This window comes from Heterodontus francisci, chromosome 16 (genome assembly GCF_036365525.1).
Source record: "Heterodontus francisci isolate sHetFra1 chromosome 16, sHetFra1.hap1, whole genome shotgun sequence".
NCBI lineage: Eukaryota > Metazoa > Chordata > Chondrichthyes > Heterodontiformes > Heterodontidae > Heterodontus > Heterodontus francisci.
Window position 1 is genome coordinate 72157919 of NC_090386.1, and position 26581 is coordinate 72184499.

General features: G+C 44.5%; 1 protein-coding gene across 5 annotated transcripts in view; it reads left to right on the plus strand.

Annotated features, from left to right (window-relative positions):
• LOC137378196 (DNA (cytosine-5)-methyltransferase 3B-like) overlaps positions 1-26581 on the plus strand; it is a 313202-nt gene that overhangs the window by 202408 nt on the left and 84213 nt on the right. For all 5 annotated transcript variants that reach the window (XM_068048370.1, XM_068048373.1, XM_068048372.1 and 2 more), the window contains exons 12-14: positions 10029-10108; positions 13151-13263; positions 22044-22227. In XM_068048370.1, coding sequence (XP_067904471.1) covers positions 10029-10108; positions 13151-13263; positions 22044-22227 — 377 coding nt within the window. The remainder of the gene's footprint in view (positions 1-10028; positions 10109-13150; positions 13264-22043; positions 22228-26581) is intronic.

The window sequence follows — 26581 nt, forward strand, 5'->3', positions numbered from 1 at the left end:
GGGGAATAAGGTGTAAAACCTATTCAAGTACTTAAGCAGTGGCTAGGTGTAAAGGTAGAAAACAGATAGGAACACTGGGGCATCCATATTAAATAGCTTTTGCAGACTCAAGTGATTCAGATTTAGAGGCTGCCAATGAGCATCCAGAAAGGGATCCTGAAATTCCTTGTTGCCTTCACCATTTCTGGAGTGCAAGATCAAAGCGACTCAATGTTTTGAGCTAAAGTCCTGTGCAGGAGCCATTACCAACAGTTTTCCATTCCAAAGTTGAAGTGTCCAAGTTCACGATTGCTTTTGGGACTTCCTCCAAGCCACTTGCCAAGACATCATGGAGCTCATTAACATTTATTTGGATGAGGACAGTCAAGGAACGCTATCCAACCATTAAGTCAGCATCAATGTTGAAGCATTTGAAGTACTTAATAGACCTAGGGATTATTTTGACATTCTAGTAATACAGATATATCCTTGAGTTATTCACTGACATGATCCATCCAACAAATTCTTCTATAAAAGCAAAATACTGCGGATGCTGGAAATCTGAAATAAAAACAAGAAATGCTGGAACCACTCAGCAGATCTGGCAGCATCTGTGGAAAGAGAAGCAGAGTTAACGTTTCAGGTTGGTGACCCTTCCTCGGAACTGATTCTTCTACTTGGTGGGGGAGGCGCTTACTTTAAAAGCAGTGCGGATCAGTATACATGCATTTGGATATATTACAACTTCAGTAAATATTTCCTCAGGAATATTTCCTGATCAAAGCACCATCTGAAAGGTTTTCAAACTCATTCTCACTTAATCCCTTTCTTTATTTTTCATCTGTGGATAGGAATACCTTTCCCCTTTATCTGAACTTACCATACACTATTGTGGTACCACATTGAATTCTCCTACACAATGTAATCCTAATAGAATAGTCTCTTCTTGTTTGAAGAGCCCTTCTTTGTTGGCCTGCAGGGCTGATAGTCAACTTTAGAGCTACATTAACTATTGGTCTTGAAGCTGCATTGTTGAAATATATTTATCTCTTACATGGGCAGCTTTAGTCCTCAAGAAGCTTTCAGTAGGTTTCTTGTTGGACCTAGCATAGTGATTTTAAACCAGAATTTCTTACTTTTATATAGTACATCAAATGATTAAAAGCTATCATGGCACCAGTTAAGAGATGTCCAGTGTTAAAAATGGAAGAAACCCCTTTACTTCAGCCGTTGAGTGCTGTGGTAATCAGTGAGGCAACATTTTTTTCAGAATTGTTGTGGCTTTAATCCACTGTCAAAAACGAGCTTGGTTTCCATATTCTGCCTCAAAACTAGATTTGATTTGCAGCTTTTCCACCAGAACATGACCAGGTTTAATTATGTGCTTTTGTAGATTAGTATTGGTGTGTGAAAGTCAACAAAATAATTTGTAGGTAGCAGAAAATGAAAACATTATACAGTTGATGCAGGACTAAGTTGATGTCCATAATTGCAGGAACATTGTGATGCACAGAAGTGAAAATGTGCACCTAAATACAGCCTTCATATAGAGTACTTTGTATATCATTAGCAAGCCAATGCCTATATTGAAATGTGTTGTATGTGTGGTTTCGGCCACAGTGGTTACCATTAACAGAATGTGCAAGGAAAGTGGATTAATGTTTTCAACAGGTACAGATCTTCTCTCCAGTTGACCAATTTCACAAGGACAAAAAAAAGTATTTTCTATTAAAATTCCATTGGTTCAGTGGCCACATTCCTGTCCTGGTATAGATATGAGAACACTTAACATATGAGAACCTTTTCAAAAAAATCTAGTCTTGTTTCCAGTGCATACAGTTTGAACCTGAATTCTCCCAGATCTACACTGCATTTATTGGATGATTATAAATAGTGAAAATGGATGTACAAGTACAAAACAACTTTAGTAAATTAAGTAAATAGGTATTCACATTCCATATGGATTTAAGATCAATATGAGTGCTAAATGGGTCATAGATTGTGGCTTTAAATAGAAGTTGATTGCAAAAAAATAGGTAGAAATGCAGGTGTACACAGAAAAATTGTGGATTTGTATATGGGCATTTTCGTGCAATGAGGCAAATGGTTCTCAATTAAAGTTATGTTCTAAGTCATTCATGAAAAGGAAATAATAGAAAGGATAAGAGAAAGTTTTGCCTTAATCCTACCTGGAAAACCAAGAAGTAATTTATGGCCAATTAGTAAGTGTCTAGATCTGACAATGTGGTATATAACTGTCTGGCTGCTGATTACATTAACACATAAGCCCTTCCAGTTTTCCAAAGAAAAGCTCTCAGTTTAGTGAATCAATTTTTGTCCTCAATAAAAGACAACAAATTTCAACAAAGATCTTGTGCGCAGAAACATTGAGATTAAATATACTACTTCCTATTAGATGTGTTTTTCTAAAATATGTTTCTAAGTGTACAAGTAGCTGCTGTAATTAAAAACAAAAAATGCTGGAAATAGTCGGCAGGTCAGGCAGCATCTGTGGAATGTTACGACCGAGGCAAGAGAAGTGCACTGTTAATTCAGTCCCACTTCTCCACAGGTCACAGCATATTATTTAAAATTTTGCCACTTATTGATACGGTCAATCATATACTCTATTTTTCCCAGAACAGAACACACTAACCAGGTTTCTTTACTGAACAACAAAATGAAAATTTATTATAGTACAAGTGTTAGCTACTAATGAAGTAAAACATAAACATGCAGATTGAAATTTTAAAGTTCCAACATTAAATTTTAATAGCCCCATTTTTACCTGAACCAAATTTTAAAGTCCCTTTTTACCTTAGTATCTCACACTCACACACACACACACACATATGTAGACCGGTTAACCGAAAAAATAAAAAAAGGGAGTTTTGGATCAGAGCTCTGTTATAGACAAAAAGCATTTGGGTTAACTACTTGCTCATTTTTAAAGGAAACAGCATATGAGATATGTTGTTCCAAAGTAGCATACAGTCTAACTTATGTGTACATGTAGACAGGTCACTAGAATCTTCCAGAACAGTTCTTTTCAGGCGACGTTGAGAATTATTGTTAGCAGACTTTCTTCAAATATAAGAAACAAGATGAATCAACACAGTGGACTTCACAGGATCCTTCAGAGATATTGGGTTGTGGTCTTCTCTTCTTTCTTGACTTCTTCGTCAGACTTGACTTTATCTCAGTTCTGATGAAAGGTCACACAGACCTGAAACATTAATTCTGGCCAGGATTTTACGTGGCCTTCCCCTGAGTTGGGGTCAGAGGCGGGGGGCACGGAGTATCACGACAGGTGGCAGGAGTGGAGGGCCCGTCGCCAAGCGATCTTCCTGGGGGTGGGATAGGCCGACAATGGCCTTCCCACTCAGAGACCAATTAGGCCCTTAAGTGGCTTATTAACGGCCAATTAAGGGCCTCTTCCCACTGCTGTTGGGATCTGACCAACGGCAGGAGGTGTCTCCATCATGTGGGAGGGTGCCTTGTAACACGAGGCGCATTCCGTGTGGGCTTGTGGGGGGTGGTGGTGTGGGAGGAACCCCACCGGGAACCACTTTACCTCCCCCTGGACTTCATGACTTCTCACCCCTCCACCCCCCTTCCAGCCTTGCCCTGCAATCCCGCCTCATTTATCTGAAGTCCAGGCTCCCAGTGCTGGGCCTGGGTCCAAGGCCTCTGCAGTACCGGCAGTGGCCACTGCTGCCAGTGGTGCTGCCGATACTACTGAGCTACTGGCCCTCTGATTGGCTGACAGCTTTTGGAGGCGGGATCCCCATCTTTACAGGGACGGGGATCCCAGCTCCTGAAACTTAGATTGAAAAAGAACAGAGGATTGCTCTGGGAGGCACGAAAAGACAGAGGCGGGCTTTCCCCCACTTTTTCGCCTCCAGCACAATGTTTCTCATTCCACAGATGCTGCCTGGTCTGATGAGTATTTCCAGCATCTGCTGTTATATTTCAGATTTCCAGCATCTGCGGTATTTTGCTTTTGTTGTGGTTCATCTGCTGTATCAGTCTGTTTCCTTACTGCCAGATGTGCCACACTGAACTGGCAGTCAACATCTTCTGCAGTGAAAAATAATGAAGTTACAGAGCAACAGATCCCACACGAAGAAAAATTGTCAAAGCAGAAGGTCTTGTATTAGTTATGAAATGACATAGTGTGATGTCTGCTTGTTTAGTTTTAATTGTGGCTTGACTCAGTTAGGGTTTTTTTTAGGCTATATTCATGCTGCAGGTACTAGTCTAAGACTGGTAGTTTTTTTTTAAGAATATTACAGCGCAGTACAGGCCCTTCGGCCCTCGATGTTGCGCCGATCATCTGACCTACACTATTCCATTTACATCCATATGTCTATCCAATGACCACTTAAATGCCCTTAAAGTTGGCAAGTCTACTACTGTTGCAGGCAGGGCGTTCCACGCCCCTACTACTCTCTGCGTAAAGAAACTACCTCTGACATCTGTCCTATATCTTTCACCCCTCAACTTAAAGCTATGTCCCCTCGTGTTTGCCATCCTCATCCGAGGAAAAAGACTCTCACTATCCACCCTATCTAACCCTCTGATTATCTTGTATGTCTCTATTAAGTCACCTCTCCTCCTCCTTCTCTCTAACGAAAACAACCCCAAGTCCCTCAGCCTTTCCTCGTAAGACCTTCCTTCCATACCAGGCAACATCCTAGTAAATCTCCTCTGCACCCTTTCCAAAGCTTCGACATCCTTCCTATAATGCGGTGACCAGAACTGCACGCAATACTCCAGGTGCGGCCTCACCAGAGTTTTGTACAGCTGCATCATGACCCCGTGGCTCTGAAACTCGATCCCCCTACTAATAAAGGCTAACACACCATATGCCTTCTTAACAGCCCTATTAACCTGGGTAGCAACTTTCAGGGATTTATGTACCTGGATACCAAGATCTCTCTGCTCATCTACACTACCAAGAATCTTCCCATTAGCCCAGTACTCTGCATTGCTGTTACTCCTTCCAAAGTGAATCACCTCACACTTCTCCGCATTAAACTCCATTTGCCATCTCTCAGCCCAGCTCTGCAGCCTATCTATGTCCCTCTGTACCCTACAACACCCTTCGACACTATCCACAACTCCACCGACCTTCGTGTCATCCGCAAATTTACTAACCCACCCTTCTACACCCTCATCCAGGTCGTTTATAAAAATGACAAACAGCAGTGGCCCCAAAACAGAACCTTGCGGTACACCACTAGTAACTAAACTCCAGGATGAACATTTGCCATCAACCACCACCCTCTGTCTTCTTTCAGCTAGCCAATTTCTGATCCAAAGCTCTAAATCACCTTCAACCCCATACTTGCGTATTTTCTGCAATAGCCTACCGTGGGGAACCTTATCAAACGCCTTACTGAAATCCATATACACCACATCCACGGCTTTACCCTCATCCACCTGTTTGGTCACCTTCTCGAAAAACTCAATAAGGTTTGTGAGGCACGACCTACCTTTCACAAAACCGTGCTGACTATCGCAAATGAACTTATTCTTTTCAAGATGATTATAAATCCTGTCTCTTATAACCTTTTCCAACATTTTACCCACAACCGAAGTAAGGCTCACAGGTCTATAATTACCAGGGCTGTCTCTACTCCCCTTCTTGAACAAGGGGACAACATTTGCTATCCTCCAGTCCTCCGGCACTACTCCTGTCGACAATGACGACTTAAAGATCAACAACAACGGCTCTGCAATCTCCTCCCTGGCTTCCCAGAGAATCCTAGGATAAATCCCATCTGGCCCAGGGGACTTATCTATTTTCACTCTTTCCAAAATTGCTAACACCTCCTCCTTGTGAACCTCAATCCCATCTAGCCTAGTAGTCTGTATCTCAGTATTCTCCTCGACAACATTTTCTTTCTCTTCTGTAAATACTGACGAAAAATATTCATTTAACGCTTCCCCTATCTCCTCTGATTCCGCACACAACTTTCCACTACTATCCTTGATTGGCCCTGTTCTAACTCTTATCATTCGTTTATTCCTGATATACCTATAGAAAGCCTTAGGGTTTTCTTTGATCCTATCCGCCAATGACTTCTCGTGTCCTCTCCTTGCTCTTCTTAGCCCTCCCTTTAGATCCTTCCTGGCTAGCTTGTAACTCTCAAGCGCCCTAACTGAGCCTTCACGTCTCATCCTAACATAAGCCGCCCTCTTCCTCTTGACAAGCGCTTCAACTTCTTGAGTAAACCACGGCTCCCTCGCTCGACAACTTCCGCCCTGCCTGACAGGTACATACTTATCAAGGACACGCATTAGCTGCTCCTTGAATAAGCTCCACATTTCGTTTGTGCCCATCCCCTGCAGTTTCCTTCCCCATCCTACACATCCTAAATCTTGCCTAATCGCGTCATAATTTCCTTTCCCCCAGCTATAATTCTTGCCCTGCGGTATATACCTGTCCCTGCCCATCGCTAAGGTAAACCTAACCGAATTGTGATCACTATCGCCAAAGTGCTCACCTACATCTAAATCGAACACCTGGCCGGGTTCATTACCCAGTACCAAATCCAATGTGGCATCGCCCCTGGTTGGCCTGTCCACATACTGTGTCAGAAAACCCTCCTGCACACACTGGACAAAAACAGACCCATCTAAAGTACTCGAACTATAGTATTTCCAGTCAATATTTGGAAAGTTAAAGTCCCCCATAACCACTACCCTGTTACTCTCGCTCCTGTCGAGAATCATCTTCGCTATCCTTTCCTCTACATCTCTGGAACTATTCGGAGGTCTATAGAAAACTCCCAACAGGGTGACCTCTCCTCTCCTGTTTCTAACCTCGGCCCATACTACCTCAGTAGACGAGTCCTCAAACGTCCTTTCTGCCGCTGTAATACTTTCCTTGATTAACAATGCCACACCCCCCCCTCTTTTACCCTCTTCTCTGTTCTTTCTGAAACATCTAAATCCCGGAACCTGCAACATCCATTCCTGCCCCTGCTCTACCCATGTCTCCGAAATGGCCACAACATCAGGATCCCAGGTACCAACCCATGCTGCAAGCTCACCCACCTTATTCCGGATGCTCCTGGCGTTGAAGTAGACACACTTTAAACCAAGTTCTTGCTTGCCAGTGCCCTCTTGCGTCCCTGTAACCTTATCCCCTACCTCACTACTCTCAACAGCCTGTACACTGGAACTACAATTTAGGTTCCCATTCCCCTGCTGATTTAGTTTAAACCCCCCCGAAGAGCACTAACAAATCTCCCCCCCAGGATATTGGTACCCCTCTGGTTCAGGTGAAGACCATCCTGTTTGTAGAGGTCCCACCTACCCCAGAAAGAGCCCCAATTATCCAGGAAACCAAAACCCTCCCTCCTACACCATCCCTGCAGCCACGTGTTCAACTCCTCTCTCTCCCTATTCCTCTCTTCGCTAGCACGTGGCACAGGCAACAACCCAGAGATAACAACTCTGGTTGTTCTCGCTCTAAGCTTCCACCCTAGCTCCCTGAATTTCTGCCTTAAATCCCCATCTCTCTTCCTACCTATGTCGTTGGTGCCTATGTGGACCACGACTTGGGGGTGCTCCCCCTCCCCCTTAAGGATCCCAAAAACACGATCGGAGACATCACGTACCCTGGCACCTGGGAGGCAACACACCAACCGTGAGTCTCTCTCGTTCCCACAGAACCTCCTATCTGTTCCCCTAACTATGGAGTCCCCAATGACTAATGCTCTGCTCCTCTTCCCTTTTCCCTTCTGAACAACAGGGACAGACTCTGTGCCAGAGACCTGCACCCCATTGCTTACCCCTGGTAAGTCATCCCCCCCAACAGTATCCAAAACGGTATACCTGTTGTTGAGGGAAACGGCCACAGGGGATCCCTGCTCTGCCTGCTGGTTCCCTTTCCTTCCCCTGACGGTAACCCATCTACCTACTTCTTTTACCTGAGGTGTGACTGCCTCCCTATAACTCCTGTCAATAATCCCCTCCGCCTCCCGAATGATCCGAAGTTCATCCAGCTCCAGCTCCAGTTCCCTGACGCGGTCTGCGAGGAGCTGGAGTTGGGTGCACTTCCCGCAGATGCAGTCAGCAGGGACACTCTTGGCGACCCCTACCTCCCACATTCTGCAGGAGGAACATACAACTGCCTTTACCTCCATTCCCACTATTCTAGATTCCCAATAAATCTACTGAAAAACCAAACGAAAAAAAAAGTCAAAACTTGTTCGCTTAGCAATCCGACGGACTGAACTTTTTAAATAAAAAGCTTACCTTATCAACACACTAGAGTCCTTTTTTTTTGGTTAGAGGAGGAGGGTGGGTGGGAGACACTACACGTGTAGTGTCTCGGGTACTGCCACTGCCCAAATAAATAGTTTTCCCCTACCCAGCAGTCCCCGGTCCTCCGAAACAAAAAAGGGATTAACTTGTAACTTACTGAAATTGACCGCTCAGCTGAAAGTCCGCTCCGCACCCCGTTCTATCAAGGCTGCTCCTCGCAAAAGACAAAGATTTTAAAACTGCCCAAATAAATAGTTTTCCCCTACCCAGCAGTCCCCGGTCCTCCGAAACAAAAAAGGGATTAACTTGTAACTTACTGAAATTGACCGCTCAGCTGAAAGTCCGCTCCGCACCCCGTTCTATCAAGGCTGCTCCTCGCAAAAGACAAAGATTTTAAAACTGCCCAAATAAATAGTTTTCCCCTACCCAGCAGTCCCCGGTCCTCCGAAACAAAAAAGGGATTAACTTGTAACTTACTGAAATTGACCGCTCAGCTGAAAGTCCGCTCCGCACCCCGTTCTATCAAGGCTGCTCCTCGCAAAAGACAAAGATTTTAAAACTGCCCAAATAAATAGTTTTCCCCTACCCAGCAGTCCCCGGTCCTCCGAAACAAAAAAGGGATTAACTTGTAACTTACTGAAATTGACCGCTCAGCTGAAAGTCCGCTCCGCACCCCGTTCTATCAAGGCTGCTCCTCGCAAAAGACAAAGATTTTAAAACTGCCCAAATAAATAGTTTTCCCCTACCCAGCAGTCCCCGGTCCTCCGAAACAAAAAAGGGATTAACTTGTAACTTACTGAAATTGACCGCTCAGCTGAAAGTCCGCTCCGCACCCCGTTCTATCAAGGCTGCTCCTCGCAAAAGACAAAGATTTTAAAACTGCCCAAATAAATAGTTTTCCCCTACCCAGCAGTCCCCGGTCCTCCGAAACAAAAAAGGGATTAACTTGTAACTTACTGAAATTGACCGCTCAGCTGAAAGTCCGCTCCGCACCCCGTTCTATCAAGGCTGCTCCTCGCAAAAGACAAAGATTTTAAAACTGCCCAAATAAATAGTTTTCCCCTACCCAGCAGTCCCCGGTCCTCTGAAACAAAAAAGGGATTAACTTGTAACTTACTGAAATTGACCGCTCAGCTGAAAGTCCGCTCCGCACCCCGTTCTATCAAGGCTGCTCCTCGCAAAAGCAACTGGTAGTTGCAGTTCTGGTTCCAGCCAGACAAAATCACATTCACATCGTCTGCCTCCTACCTGGTTGCAGGTCAGATTAAGCACTTAATAAACCAGTTTGACACTGCACTGGATTTACACTGTTGTTGTCTCTTGGTGATATCAGTATATTTCAAGTCTGTAAGAAACTCTGTATCTTATTCATCTTAGTGACACTCAGCTGTTGCAGGAACATCAGTCATTTAATTTGGTTGCTAATCAGCCTGCTGTAAAGCAGTGTGTTTTTGCAAATAGCCCTGCTTCCAAATGTAGTGAAAGGTTAAACCAGTGGGTAATTTTAACCTTCAATGGAAAGTCAAATTGGATGAGGCTAACACGGGCAGCCAGTCTAATCCTGTCGGATTCCCACCAGACGGAACAGGTTAAAATGGCCTCCCCTAAATTTCGGTGGAATGTTGATATCACCAGGATGATGAAGGTATCCTGGAGACAGTGAGAGTTGCTGTCTTTTGTATTAAAGGATCTTTATTAACCTTTAGTTGAAAATAATTATGACAGTATTGTTGATGCATTGTTCTAATACATGACCTTTTTTACTTTAGAATTTTGTCTGGCCTGTGGAAGCACAAGAGTTAGCACTTTCCATCCACTGTTTGAAGGTGGTCTGTGTCCTATTTGCAAGGTGAGTGTATATAACCTCTTTAATTACATGAATAGTAATAAACTACTTGAATACTTGCTTTATGCATGAATATTGTCATTCTTTGCCAAGCCTGTAGCATATACCAGGTAAGCTTTCTCTAAAGCTAGTGATATATTTTTTCCTTTGACTGTTATCTCAGTATCTCTCAGTGACTCATGTGAGGGCCATGTGACCGTTCTTCATCTGAGCCTGTACTATGTGTTACTGTAATTGGGCCCAGTTCCTTCTCTTTCATTGAATATTCACACATGCACATTTCCAACAGGGTCATCAGACAGTAATTTCCCCTTATAATATAGTCACAGACCTGAAACGTTAACTCTGCTTCTCTCTCCACAGATGCTGCCTGACCTGCTGAATATTTCCAGCACTTTCTGTTTTTATTTCAGATTTCCAGCATCTGCAGTATTTTGCTTTTATTTTAGTATTTATTTTCCTTCCATTCAGCCCAAGGATGCTGAGATTAAATATGCCATTCTCCCTTCCTCTGCTGCTGCCTGGGCTGAAATCAGCGAGTAGCACAGACAAATCTAGAGTATTACTACTTTATATGGCTCAGTAATCCGGCAGAGTGGATCGCCCACTTCTTATTGAACCCACACAATTTGAAATCAAGGGAATGAAATTCAGGTGTCTTCAAAAATGTACAGATGATCCACTCTGATACATTACTGCCCAGGCAATCAAATACTTTATTCCAATTTATCCACTGAGTTATCAGGGTACCGGGTTGATATTGAAATTGTACTTTTGTATACTTTTGTCAAAAAATTGTTGAAACAAAAAAGCAGCTTCGTGATTTAAGAAATTATCCTATATAGATAGCATCACATTCTTACAAATAGGTGTTTTGTCTGAAGCTGTAATGCATGCTGACATCAGACCATACCAAAAAAGGTTCCAATCACCAGTGCTGTTATTAGCACTGCAACAACATTAGTATACATTGTTTCAAAATGTATTTATTTTTTTACTCTTTAGAATGGTAATAGCCAAAGAACCTTTGGTTTCCAAGACTGCATTCAGAAATCTACCATAACTAATAGTATTTGCTACTGCTAATACATTATTTACTTTGAACATTATCACTGGAAGTAATTTATAATTAGAATAATCTCAAATATTTTGAATTGTCTGCACATTTTGCACAGACATACGATTTCTGTTACTAATACCAAACACAGACCAAATACAATAAGTTGAGTTGGGAGGTGAAGAAGAAAATAAGACTGGCAAAGAGAGAATATGAGAATAGAATTGCAGTCAACAGAAAAAGGAACCCAAAATTGTTCGACCGGCATGTGATTAGTAAGAGGGTAGTAAGAGGTGGAAGTGAGGCCTATTAGGGACAAAGAGCTTAATATATGCTTAGAAGCACAGGGCCAGGCTGGAATACATAATGAATACTTTGTATTGGTGTTTATTTAAGGAAGAGGAATCTGACAAAATATTGGTAGAAGCAGAGAGAGTAGAGGCAATGGTAAAAATTGAGAGGGAGGAGGTACTGGAAAGGCTGGGTTTGCTTAGGGTAGAGAAGTCACCTGGTCCGGATGGCTTCCATTCCAGGTTGCGGAAGGAAGTGGGGGTGGAGATAGCGGAAGGACTTGCCATAATCTTCCAGTCTTTCCTTGATATGGGTGAGGTGCCAGAGGAATGGAGAGTAGCAAATGTGTCACCCTTATTCAAGAAAGGGTGTAAGGACAGTCCTAACAATTACAGGTCAGTTACTTTAACATCAGTGTTGGGTAAGGTTTAAGAAACAGTAATCAGTGCAAAAATCAACAGGCACTTGGAAAGGTTCGCATTAATTAAGGATAGCCAGCACAGATTTGTAAAAGGCAGATCATGCTTGACTAATCTAACTGAATTTTTTGATGAAGTTACAGAGAAGGTTGAGGAAGGGAATGCGGTGGATGTTGTCTATATGGATTTTAAGAAAACATTTGATAAAGTACCACACAAAAGGCTGGTTAACAAAATTGAAGCTCATGGAATAGGAGGGTCAGTGTCCAATTGGATAAAATATTGGCTCAGGACAGAAAACAGCGAGTCATGGTAAATGGTTGTTTTTCAGACTGGAGGATGGTAGACAGTGGTGTTCTACAGCGTAGAATTTCAAAATTTGCTCATGATACCAAACTTGGAGGAGTGGCAAAGTGTGAGGATGATATGAACCGCCTGCAAAAGGACATCGATAGGCTAGCAGAATGGGCAGACAAGTGGCAGATGGAATTTAATACAGACAAGTGTAAGGTGATGCATTTTGGAAGAAGGGATAGGGTGAGGCAATACAGACTTAATGGCACAGTTCTAAAGAGTGTGTAGGAACAGACAGTGCATGTGCACCGATCTTTGAAGGTGGCAAGACATATTGAGAGAGTAGTTAGCAAAGCATATGGGATCTTGGGCTTCATAAATAGAGGCATAGAGTACAAAAGCAGGGAAGTTATGCTGAACCTTTATAAAGCTCTGGTTAGGCCCCACCTGGCGGATTGCATCCAGTTCTGGCCACCACACTTTGGGAAGAACGTGAGATTCCTTGAGAGGGTGCAAAGGAGATTTACCAGAATGGGTCCAGGGATGGGGGATTTTAGTTACAAGGTTTGGCTGGAAAAGAATTCCAAACTGTTACTTCCAGAGTCCCTTAAGTATCTGTACCCACTGGCCTCCTCCTCTTCCTCAACTACATGGTACCCCTTGGCAATCTGCAGGTATGGGGTCAGCTTTCATATGTATGTTGATGACACCCACATGTAGTTCCCTTGATCCATCTACTGCAGCTGTTGTCAGACTGCTTGTCCAATACCAGGGTAACACAGTTTCTCTGACACACAGGCCAAATTATTAGTCCCTTTATGGATTAATTAAACACTATAAATGTGCTTTACATTAGTTAAATATATTTCTGAGCACAGATGATTACATTTGTCAATTTAAAGCCCTACATTGACACATTAAAGTGATCACCATGTTGTCTGTGTATGATCCTTTGTGAGCTAATCCTTTGTTGGTATATTGCAGGATATCTACCTGGAAACATCATATATGTATGATGATGATGGCTACCAATCATACTGTACAGTGTGCTGTGGTGGGCGAGAGGTGTTGCTGTGTGGGAATGCAAACTGCTGCAGGTATGGTGGCTGTACGAACTCTGAAGTTGTTAGAAAGCATCAGCAGTATCACAATTTTTGAGTTTTTACACTAAATATTTCTTTGTGTTCAGTAAAAGGTTTACGTGGCCCCTACAATCTGGGGCACACCTTTTTTCTGCCCAATATCTAGTTAAAATGATCGCATGACCCAACCATCATGATAAAGACCCTTTAGCCAGCACAATGGCTGCTGAAATATATCCCATGCAGCCACATAAATTCTGCTGTTTTTACAGAAGGCAGAGTTAATAAGTACTCTACCAAGTTGTGACACAGGTTTTATACCAATAACTGGATTATTTACGTAAGACGCATGAACAAATGATATTCAATTTAATTCAGTGAGAATATCTGTTTTCCTACACTCCTTGGCATAAGAAAACAATAAATAGAGGTCCTAAGACAGATATTCACTTTAGCTTAATCCTTTGAGGTTAATCTAGGTCAGGCTTTAAAGTATAACAACAGCAACATGCATTCATAAAGTGCTTTTAAAATAGTAAAGAAGCAGACAGCATTTTGCTGCCGATGGAAAAATTCACATAACTCTGACAGATACTGTAGCCCTGATATTAATGGGGAGGTGTTGGGGTAGAAAGGGGGCAGTGTTTTGCATTCAGGAAATCCTGAAGCATGGTTCCTGATGAATTTAACAACAGGGCGTGATTAACATTTTGACTATTTCCAGCCGCAGCTAGCCAAATTGTAAGGTTTCTGGCGTATAGGCCTTCAGCACCAGGGCACAGCTGGGGAGCTGAGAGGAGGGAGGGAGGGGGAATCAGAAAGGGTGGAGGTGGGGCAAGATCGGAGGCTGGGGTAGGGGCTGGGATAGTGTTATACTCCAGAAAGCCAAGTAGTAAAGGATAGAACTGGATCCAATCTTTACACACTTTTATAAGCATTTATTTACAGAGATACACATTACAAGCATGCACCTCCTAAACTTATCAACCACAGTTTGTAGGAGCACACGTGAATTCCCAGTTAATGCCCGCCACCTGCGTATAGTTAATGTACAATTTACAGATGGGGAGAGATCCGAGGCTACTGTGGGAAATTGGAAGGCCAGTGGGAAGTTCGGAGGTAATGGGGGGAGATCGGAGGGCTCGAGTGGGAGATTGGAAAGGGCGATCAAAAGTAATTGGGGGCGATCAGGGGTCACAGCTGGGGATTGCAGAGGAGGGAAGGTGAGATCTGAATGATGACCAGGGTGGAGGGGGGTTGATTGAAAAGGCTGTGGCAGTGGGAGATCGTCGTTCAGGGAAGGAGGGTTCGATCGCATGTGGGGAGCTGGGGGGAATGGGCATCCAATTGCAGTGGTGGTGGTGAGGGCGCAGTTTGGTCAATCAAGGGAGTGGTTTTACAGGTAGGTTTGGGGAAGCACACCTGCTTCTTCTGGTCCACAAGCATTGCTGGAAAGACAGTTACCTGCTGGATGCAGCAGTCCTTATCTCCCTTTAATTGACAGCTTTTCTGAGGCTTGGGCAACCAAGCGGCCAGGGTTAAATCTAAAATGGAGAGAAAATGTGAGGCATGCAGCCTCATTAAAATATTTAGATAATGCACCTGCCTCCTGGGAGCATTAAATCGGGACAGGAGACGTCGGACAGGAAGTCTGATGTTATGACATCCCATCCTGATTTTATTGATTGGTGGCAGACATGGATGGCGGAGAGCAGACATCGATGCAGTGGACAAACAGTTAAGGTAATTAAGAGGCCTATTGACAGCGATTTTATTCCTAGTATTAAACTTTATTAACGGCACTTGGACATCACAGAGCTTCAGAGTCTCGCCTGTTTGACGGAGGCGATATGGAGGCAGGAGCTTATTGCTGGCTAGAAAGGGAGGCCATCTAGAGAGGCAGCATCACCTGCCAGGAAGGGTGGAAAGGGGAGGGCATTGAGCATCGTCCGAGGAGTGAGGGCAAGGGTGCCAACACTGCAAGGGTCCCATAACGGGGAGGGGGGGGGGGCGGGCAACGGGCAAGTGCCGCCTCGTCAGAGGTGATATGTGGGACGAAGGGGGTGGGGGGGGGGGGTTCATTGTCAGTGAAGGCCTTGAACTCAGGAGAGGCCACCTATCATGGGCCTCATTCATACCGGCTTCAGGGACCCCATTGAGAAGAGAAGGTGCAGCAGAGCGGGAGGGAGGTCCAGGCACCAGTAGCGGCACTGCAACATCCAGAAGAGATTCAACATCGGCCTCCAGATGATGGAGAAGGGCACAGAGGGGAAAACAGGCAGCCTGCTCCATGCAGAAGAAGCTGCCCTCCAGAGAGGATCTACCAGTCGAGGCTCAACTACCTACAGATGTCCGAAAGGCAGTGCCAATGAAGACTGCACCTCTCCAGGGAGGCCATCACCGACCTATGTGCTATGACACAGGATGAGCTGTGCCCCAGGGGACTTGGTGGAAATCCAATGTCAATGGCACTGAAGGTCCCCATCGCACTGAACTTCTATGCCTCTGGATCATACTAGGAATCCACTGGGTACACATGTGGGATCTCACAGTCAGCAGCTCATCAGTGCATCAAGGAGATCACAAATGTCCTTTTCAGGAGGGCCACGAATGTATGCTTCCCCACAGATCCCAACTCTCAAGCTGAGAGGTCCATCAGGTTCGGGGGCTATTGCTGGATTCCCCCAGGTGTAGGGTGTCATCGACTGTAAGCATGTGGTCATCAAGGCTCCTGCACACCAGCCAAGTCTTCATCAATAGGAAGGACTTCCACTCCCTCAGTGCACAACCTGTCTGCGACCGCTGTAAATGGATCCTGCAGGTCTGTGCACGCTTCCCATGAAGTTGCCATGATGCCTACATTTTGAGGCAATACCAGGTTCCATAGATTTTCCGGTATTCCTCCCACCTTGAGAGATGGATGCTTGGAGATAAGGGCTACCCACTGAGGATATGGCTGATGACACCTGTAAGGAACCCCCACACAGATTCAGAGCAGAGATACAACACCTGCCACGAGACAATGAGAGCAACCATTAAGCAGGCCATAGGTCTACTCAAGATGATATTCAGGTGCCTAGATTGGTCCTGTGGAGCCCTTCAGTGAGCCCTGGCGAAGGTCTCACATATCATGATGGTCTGCTGTGCACTGTACAACTTGTCGCTACAGAGGGGGGAGGCGTTAAGCAATGAGGATAATGAGGAGTGTGCTGCCTCCTCGGATGATGACAATGCAGAGGAGGATCTGGCCAAGCATCGCCAGATGAAGGACCCCAGGGACAACAGGAGAGTCACTATGGGAGACATGCAAGGGAGGCTCGCAATGCTCTTTTCAATTAGCGTTTCCTTTGATCTGTACCACCAGTTGTAGGTTGACCAGTAAGTACTTAGCTTTATGCAGCCCTGTTGTCGCCTTCCTTCCTTCAGGAAGCATTCACTCAATGCCCAGGTGTACAGAGCTCAGCTGGCATGGCTGCATGGTTGACACTCACAGCATGATCCCTTGCCTCGAGCCCATTGACAGAAGCAGGGTTGAAATGAAGTGTGAAAGGCTATAAAAAAGAGGAAGGAGATCCTGTGCGATGATGACCTTGGCAGTTGTCTTCTGGATGCCCTAAGCCTGGAAGGCCCTGGCACTCCGAGTGCCTAGTGCACAGAAGCAGTACCATCTTGTGTCGGCAGGGATGAAGGAGGTTTTGGCGTCACTGGCAGAGGGACAGAGGAACCACTGCCCACACCAGGAGCACGCTGAGAGGATCCCCCCGCTGCAGGAGGCAGCCAATCCTCCTCCCTTGCAACGCAGACTTCTGCCTCTCTGCTGACCTGAGAGGGTGAAGGACCTGGTGGTGATTCCAGGTTCCCCGTCCTCCTCTTGCCTTGCCACTGCTGCCTTGAGCTGATGTTCAATATCCTGCAGACACTGAGTGCCAGAACACAGGAGAACCGCTAATCTCTCAATGAAGGAAACCACCTGTGCACCAATCAGATACAGTGCAGCACCCAGATGAACTTCTCCATCATCCGTACTTGGGCATACATAGCCTCTGGCATCTTTTCCAGATGATGCTTGACCTCTCACTGCAACTGCTCCTGGGGCAACCCAAGGTCTTCCTTCTTTGTTGTGCAGCATTTATCCCCTGAAGAAATCCTTTTCCTTGGCCAACAAACAATGAATGCAGGGCTGACAGCCCTTTAAATTTGTCGCCAGCACCTGCCAAGGTCTCTGCTGAGTCCCTGCCTCCACCCCATCCACTGTATTGGATGGCCCCCACACCTCATTCAACTTAATTGGCTGGTGCCGCTTGATTGTGTGCAGCTAGCCATTCATGGTCCCACATAAGCCACACCCGCTTCTAGTCCCAATGTTGGGACCTGTGACTCTAACATAAAAGCCGGTCCATAGTGGGAAGGATTCTCTTCTGTTGGAAGAAGCAAGTTACTGGTAGGGATGCATAGAGAAGTAGAGGGATTGATACTTTCAGAACATTTGGCTAAGAGCTGTTTGCAGTTATGCACATGACTGCATTCTAACTAAATCATCCATATACACAGTGGCCTAACGAAGGATATCCTGCCATGGGACTCTTTTAGGATGTAACTCGTTATCTGCCATTTTATTTTGTGCATCTTAACTGTACTCCTCTAATAATTTCAAGAAATAAGTATATTTGAAAAATGTCCATTGTCATTAATCATTAGCACAGCTTGAGAGATTTAAGAAGAATAAATATATTGTAAGAAACTTACCATTTGATGTTCTACTTGGTTCTCCACAACCTAGGATTGTGGTTGAGTTGGTATCCATGAGCCTCTCTTTTTGTGTCTGCATTTAATTATGTAAAGGTGTGGCCAGTGCATGATGTCTCCCCTATGATCCAAGCTAAACAAATAACTATTTAAAAACAACTTTACATTTACATAACAGTCAGCGTTTATTCTGCCAAATAAACCCTTCCACTTGCCAATTCTACCTTTCCCCACTCCATGGAGTAAAGGAACTGTATTTTGCCCAAACAATTTCTTATAATTAGGATATTTTTTAATTGAAGACTTGTTGAATGTTTGTTTTGCTTTGTGTCAAATGTGTAGATTTACTCTGAATTATTTTGTGATTTGCACACCGGCATATCCAACATGGTTGACATTTTAAACCATTTGTTTGAGATTTCTAAACATTTCATCAACTATTAGTCTGCTGTTCTATACATTAACCATTTCAAATGCTGTACCTTCTAATTTTAGGACCTTTGTAACCTCTGTAAACTTGAATTGATCCAAACTTGATGCTATCGTATCCTAACTTGCACCAAGTCTCCTTCACCGATTGCCCCTGTGCTTGCTGATCTATGTTAGCTTCAGGTCTGGCAACGCCTCAATTTTAAAATTCTCAACCTTGTTTTCAAATTCCTTCGTGGCTTTGCCCCTCCCTATCTCTGTAACATTCTCCAGCCCTACAATCCTCTGAGTTCCCTGCACTCCTCCAATTCTGGCCTGTTGCACATCCCCAATTTTCATTGCTCCAGTATTGTTGGCCATGCCTTCAGCTGCCTAGGCCCTAAGCTATGGAAATCCCTCCTTAAACCTCTCCACCACGAAGCTCTCTCTTCTCCTTTAAGATGCTCCATAAAACATCACTATTTGTCTATGCTTTTCGTCACCTATCTTAATATTACCTGGATTGATGTCAAATTTTGTTTGATAATACTTCTGTGAAGCGCTTCATTGCATTATGGTTCAATGAAGAGTGCAGGAGGGCATGCCAGGAGCAGCACCACGCATATCTAAAAATGAAGTGTCAGCCTGGTGAAGCTACAACACAAGACAACTTGCATTCCAAACAGTGGAAGCAGCATGTGATAGGCAGGGCTAAGTGATCCCACAACCAATGGATCAGTTCTAAGCTCTGCAGTCCGGTCACATCCAGTCATGAATGGTGGTAAATTAAACAACTAACAGGAGGAGGAGGCGTTATCAATATCCCCATCCTCAACGATGGGGGAGCCCAGCATATCAGTGCAAAAGACAAGGCTGAGGCATTTGCATCCATCTTCAGCCAGAAGTGCCGAGTGGATGATCCATTTCGGCCTACTCCTGAGGTCCTCAGCATCACAGATGCCAGTCTTCAGCCAATCCAATTCACTCCTCGCAATTTCAAGAAAAGGCTGAAGGCACTGGATACTGTAAAGGCTATGGGCCCTGACAACATTCCGGCAATAGTACTGAAGACTTGTACTCCAGAACTAGCCATTTCCCTAGCCAAGCTGTTCCAGTACAGCTACAACACTGGAATCTACCCAGCAATGTGGAAAATTGCCCAAATATGTTCTGTACACAAAAAACAGGACAAATCCAACATGGCCAATTACAGCCTTATCAGTCAACTCTCATTCATCAGCAAAGTGACAGAAGGGGTCATTGACAGTTCTATCAAGCGGCACTTGCTCAACAATAACCTGCTCAGTGACGCTCAGTTTGGGTTCCGCCAGGGCCACTCAGCTCCTGACCTCATTACAGCCTTTGCCCAAATATGACTAAAAAACTGAACTCCAGAGGTGAGGTGAGAGTGACTGCCCTTGACATCAAGGCAGCATTTGACCGAGTATGGCATCAAGGAGCCTTAACAAAACTGGAGTCAATGGGAATCAGGGAAAAACTCTCCACTAGTTGGAGTCATGCCTAGCACAAAAGAAGATGGTTGTGGTTGTTGGAGATCAATCATCTAAGGCCCAGGACATCACTGCAGGGGTTCCTCAGGGTAGTTTCCTAGGCCCAACCATCTTCAACTGCTTCATCAATGGCCTGCCTTCATGATAAGGTCAGAAGTGGGGAAGTTTACTGATGATTGCACAATGTTCAGCACTATTCACGACTCCTCAGATACTGAAGCAGCCCTTATTCAGATGCAGCAAGACCTGAGCAACATCCAGACTTGGGCTGATAAGTGGCAAGTAACATTCGCACCACACAAGTGCCAGGCAATGACTATTTCAAACAAGAGAGAATCTAACCATTTCCCCTTGATGTTCAATGGCATTACTATCGCTGAATTCCCCTCTCTTGATATCCTGGGGGTTACCATTGATCAGAAACTGAACTGGACCAGCCACATGAATACTGTGGCTACAAAAGCAGGTCAGAGACTGTGAATTGTGTGGCGAGGAGCTCACCTGCTGACTCTCCAATGTCTATCCACTATCTACAAGGCACAAGTCAGGAGTTGAATGGAATATTCTTCACTTGCCTGGATGGGTGCAGCTCCAACAACACTCAAGAAGCTCAACACCATCCAAGACAAAGCAGCCTGCTTGATTGACACCCCACCCACCACCTTCAACGTTCACTCCCTCCACCACCGATGCACAGTGGCAGCTGTGTGTACCATCTACAAGATGCACTGCAGCAAATCATCAAGTGTCCTTCGACAGCACCTTCCAAACCTGCGACCTCTATCACCTAGAAGGACAAGGGCAGCAGATGCATGGGAATACCACCACCTGCAAGTTCCCCTCCAAGCCACACACCATCCTGATTTGGAACTATCCTTCACTGTCACTGGGTCAAAATCCTGGAACTCCCTTCCTAACAGCACTGTGGGTGTACCTACAACCCAAGAAAGCAGCTCACCACCTTCTCAAAGGCAATTAGAGATGGGCAATAAATGCTGGCCTCGCCAGCGACACCCACATCCCACGAAAGAATAAAAAATAAATGCAAGTTTTTCTCGCTTTTCCTTTTAATTCTGCAACTGTAGATTTTCATGCTGTACATTTGGAGAATTTCTATCTTTCAGACATATTAAGAACATTCTTCACTTTTTTTGACCCTGTCATTCAATATATTTTCTCTCAGCCCTGCAGGTTCCCGCAAACCTTCTCCAAAACCTCACCCTGTTTGGGTAGAGTATGTACACAATAACATTATATGACTCATCCTTCAGTTCTGGTTCCCCAAGCGGGGAAGTGACTCACCTTCACATGCCCAGCCATGACTCTCAACTTATTGTGTGCTGAATGACTTAGCAAAACAATTTTACTTTTCATGTCAATACGCCTGATGTGCAAATATTAAACTGATCGATTTTTTTTCTGCCATGACTGATACAGGGAAGGTTCAGAATATGTGGATCCCTTGTCCTACATCGCCCTCTGTTAAAGATTTACTATTTCCAGGACTTATTCCAAAACATCCATCTCCTGTAGCAAATGTTTCTGGATGGCATACAAGTGTAAAATATGTGTATTTTTACTATGAGTCCCCCAAAACTCAGGTAAACAAAGTAAAAATCTCCAATAAAAGTTTCTTTAGGTTTGTGCTAGACACCAGAGCTATTTAGTGTCAGTAAAAAAAAGGAGCTAAATTATACCCCCACCCCATCCCAAATCGTCTTTTCAGTTGCACCATTTTGAAGTTTATAAACAGAGTCTTTTAATAGAGGTCTCTGACAGGGTCCAGTACTTGCCTTGGTGTGAGGTTTTTCTTTCCAAGCTCTTCACACCCACATCGTCCACTTGTTCAGGAGTATTGAAATGGGCCAGCTTGAGGGAGGATCCATGCTGTTCTTTGGTCAGTGTGCCAGGATATGTTCTTAAGCAACTCAGGAAAGGTCCCAAGTCACTGATTGAACTCCAGCTCAAAAATCATTTATTGAGGAAGCTTGAGTTGAATTCAGTTTTCTTCACTTCGCATTCAGTGATATACAATTGCATATATCAGGAAGTATTTGGTATAAAAACAATTATATTGTCAAGGTATCATAGAAACATTGATCCGATGATTCCCAATCTGTTTGTCTGTAGATGCTTTTGTGTGGACTGCATAGATATCCTAGTGGGTCCAGGTGCTTCTGAAGAAGCCAAGGTGCAAGACCCTTGGAGATGTTACATGTGCCTTCCATATGAAAGCTATGGAGTGCTGAGAAGGCGCAGAGACTGGACCATGAAACTCCAAGAGTTTTTTGCCAGCGACAATGGTCAAGAATATGTAAGTAATACAGCTTTTTTTTAATTCATTCATGGGATGTGGGTGTCACTGGCAAGGCCAGATTTTATGGCCCATCAATAATTGCCTTTCAGAGGTAGTAGTGAGCTGCCTTCTTGAACCGCTGTAGTCCATGTGTTGAAGGTATTCCCACATTGCTGCTAGTTAGGGACGTCCTGGATCTTGACACAGTGATGATGAAGGAACGGTGATATAGTTCCAAGTGAGGATGGTATCTGACTTGGAGGAGAACTTGGAGATGGTGGTGTTCCCACGTGTCTGTTGTCCGTGTCCTTCTAGGTGGTAGAGGTTGCAGGTTTGGGAAGTGCTGTTCAACAAGCCTTGGAGATGCTGTAGTGCATTTTGTAGATGTTGCACACTGCAACCATGGTGCAATGGTGGTGGAGGGAGTGAATGTTTAAGGTAATGGATGGGGTGCCAATCAAGTGGGCTGTTTGATCCTGAAAGGCAAGTGGAATGTTGGCATTTATTGCAAGGAGGATGGAGTATAAGAGTAGTGAAGTCTTTCTACAACTGTACAGGGCATTGTTGAGAACTCAGCTAGAGTTCTGCATACAGTTTTGGTCCCATTACTTAAAGAGGGATATACTTACATTGGAAGCTTCAGCAAAGGTTCACTAGGCTGATTCCTGGGATGAAGGGGTTGTCTTATGAGGAAAGGTTGAGCAGGTTGCGCCGATACTCATTAGAAGAATAAGAGGTGATCCCATTAAAATGTATAAGATTCTGAGGGGGCTTGACAGGGTAGATGCCAACAAGATGTTTCCCTTCGTGAAGGAATCTAGAACTAGGAGGCACAGTTTCAAAATAAGGGGTCACCCTTTTAAGATGGAGGTGAGGAGGAATTTCTTCTCTCAGAGGGTTGTTAATTTTGGAGTTTTCTTCCCCAGAGAGCAGTGGAGGCTGGGCCATTGAATATATTCAAGGCTGAGTTGCACAGACATTTGATCTATAAGGGAGTCAAGGGTTATGGGGAACAGACAGGAAAGTGGAGTTAAGGCCACAATCATATCCGCCATGATCTTATTGAATGATGGAGCAGGCTCGAGGAGCTGAATGGCCTACTCCTGCTCCTATTTCTTATGATCTTGTGGATGTTGTAGAGCTTTTTGAATATTGATGGAGCATACTCATCCAGGCAAGTCCAGAGTATTCCATCATGCTCCTAATCTGTGCCTTGTAGATGGTGGAAAGGCTTTGGGGAGTCAGGAAGTGAGTCACTAGCTGCAGAGTATCCAGCCTCTGGCCTGTGCTTGTCTCCATAATCTTTATGTGGCTGATCCAGTTAGGTTTTTGGTCAGTTAACCCGCCCCCCCCACCCCCAACCCCTGCAAAATGTTAATAGTTGGGAATCAGCGATAGGAATGCTGTTGAATGTCAAGGGAGGTTGTTAGACTCTCTTGTTCGAGATGGTCATTGCCTGACATTTGTGTGGCGTGAATGTTACATTTATCAGCCCAAGCCTGAATGTTGCTCAGGTCTTGCTGCATGTGGGCATGGACTGCCTCAGAATCTGAGGAGTTGCAAATGGATTGAACACTGTGCAATCATCAGTGAACATCCTTACTTCTGACCTTATGATGGAGAGAAGGTCATTGAGGAAGCAGTTGAAGATGATTGGCCTAGAACACTACCCTGAGGAATTCCTGCAGTAATGCCATTGGGACTGAGATTGTGGCCTCACCCAGGCCCTGCATAATTGCAGCAAGACATCCCTGCTCCTGTACTCGAATCCTCTCGCTATGAAGGCCAACATACCATTTGCTTTTTTTACCGCCTGTTGGACCTGCATGCTTACCTTCAGAGATTGGTGTACGAGAACACCCAGGTCTCGCTGCATATTCCCCTCTCTCAGTTTATAGCTGTTCAGATAATAATCTGCCTTCCTGTTTTTGCTACCAAAGTGGATAACCTCACATTTATCCACATTATACTGCATCTGCCATGCATTAGCCCACCCAGTTTTGTGTCATCTGCAAATTTGGAGATATTACATTTAGTTCCCTCATCTAAATCATTAATATATATTGTGAATAGCTGGGGTCCTAGCACCAATCCCTGCAGTACCCCACTAGTCACTGCCTGCCATTCGGAAAAAGACCCATTTATCCCTACTCTTTGTTTCCTGTCTGCCAACCAATTTTCTATCCATTGCAATACACTATCCCCAATCCCAAGCGCTTTAATTTTAATCTCTTATGTGGGACTTTGTCGAAAGCCTTCTGAAAGTCCAAATAAACCACATCCACTGGCTGCCCCTCATCAACTCTACTAGTTACATCTTCGAAGAATTCTAGTAGATTTGTCAAGCAAGATTTCCCTTTCGTCAATCCATGCTGACTCTGCCCGATGTTCTCTAACTGCTCTGCTATAAAATCTTTGATAATGGACTCTAGAATTCTCCCCACTACCGACATCAGGCTGACTGGTCTATAATTCCCTGCTTTCTCTCTACCTCCCTTTTTAAATAGTGGGGTTACAGTAGCTACGCTCCAATCTGTGGGAACTGTTCCAGGGTCTATAGAATCATAGAGAGATACAGCACTGAAACAGGCCCTTCGGCCCACTGAGTCTGTGCCGACCAACAACCGCCCATTTATACTAATCTTACATTAATTTCATATTCCCTACCACATCCCCACCATTCTCCTTCCACCTACCTACTCTAGGGGCAATTTACAATGGCCAATTTACCTAACAACCTGCAAGTCTTTGGCTGTGGGAGGAAACCGGAGCACCCAGCAGAAACAGGGAGAACTTGCAAACTCCGCACAGGCAGTACCCAGAACTGAACCCGGGTTGCTGGAGCTGTGAGGCTGTGGTGCTAACTACTGTGCCGCCCAGAATCTTGGAAGATGACCACCAATGCATCCACTATTTCTAGGGCCATTTCTTTAAGTACTCTGGATGCATACCATCAGGCCCTGGGGATTTATCGGCCTTCAATCCCATCAATTTCCCCAACACCATTTCTCTACTAATACTGATTTCTTTCAGTTCCTCTCTCTCACTAAGCCTTGTGTTCCCCAACATTTCTGGTATGATATTTGTGTCCTCCTTTGTGAAGACAGAACCAAAGTATGCATTTAGTTGGTCAGCCCATGATAAATTCCCCTGTTTCTGACTGTAAGGGACCTACATTTGTCTTCACCAATCCTTTTCTCTTCACATACCTATAGAAACTCATACAGTCAGTTTTTATGTTCCCCGCAAGCTTGCTCTCGTACTCTATTTTCCCCTTCTTAATCAATCCCTTGGTCCTCCTTTGCTGAATTCTAAACTGTTCCCAATCCTCAGGTCTGTTGTTTTTCCTGGCAAATTTATATGCCTCTTCCTTGGATCTAATGCTATCCCTAATTTCCCTTGTAAGCCATGGTTTGGCTACCTTTCCTGTTTTACTTTTGCGCCAGACAGGGATAAACAATTGTTGCAGTTCATCCATGTGCTCTTTAAATGTTTGCCATTGCCTATCCACTGTCATCCCTTTAAGTAATGTTTCCCAATCCGCCATGGCCAACTCGTGCCTCATACCTTCATAGTTTCCTTTACTAAGATTCAGGACCCTTGTCTCAGAATCACTCTCCATCTTGATGAAGAATTCTATCATATTATGTTCGCTCGTCCCCAAGGGTTCTCGCACCACTGTTTGTCAATTATTCCTCTCTCATTACACAATAATGTATTGCGAATTACACAATCATCTGCGAACTTACTGATCGTACCTCCTATATTCACGTCTAAATCATTAATGTACGCTACAAACGGTAAGGATCCCAGCACTGATCCCTGAGGTACACCACTGGTCACAGGCCGCCACTCACAAAAACAACCCTCGACCATCACCCTCTGCCTCCTTCCACTAAGCCAATTTTTGATCCAATTTGTCAAATTACCCTGGATCCCATGGGCTCTTACCTTCCTAATCAGTCTCCCATGCGGACCTCATCAAAAGCCTTACTGAAGTCCGTGTAGACCTAACCTCATCTACACATCTAGTCACTTACTCGTAAAATTCAATCAAATTCGTTAGACACAATCTCCCCCTGACGAAACCATGCTGACTATCCCTGATCAATCCCTGCCTCTCCAAGTGGAGATTAATCTTACCTCTCAGAATTTTTTACAATAGTTTCCCTATCACTGACATTAGACGCTTTGGTCTATAATTACCTGGTTTATCCCTGCTACCCTTCTTGAATAATGGTACCACATTCGCTGTCCTCCAGTCCTCTGGTACCTCTCCTGTGGCCAGAGAGGATTTGAAAATTTGTGTCAGAGCCCCTGCTATCTCCTTCATTGCCTCACATAGCAGCCTGGGATGCATCTCATCTGGGCC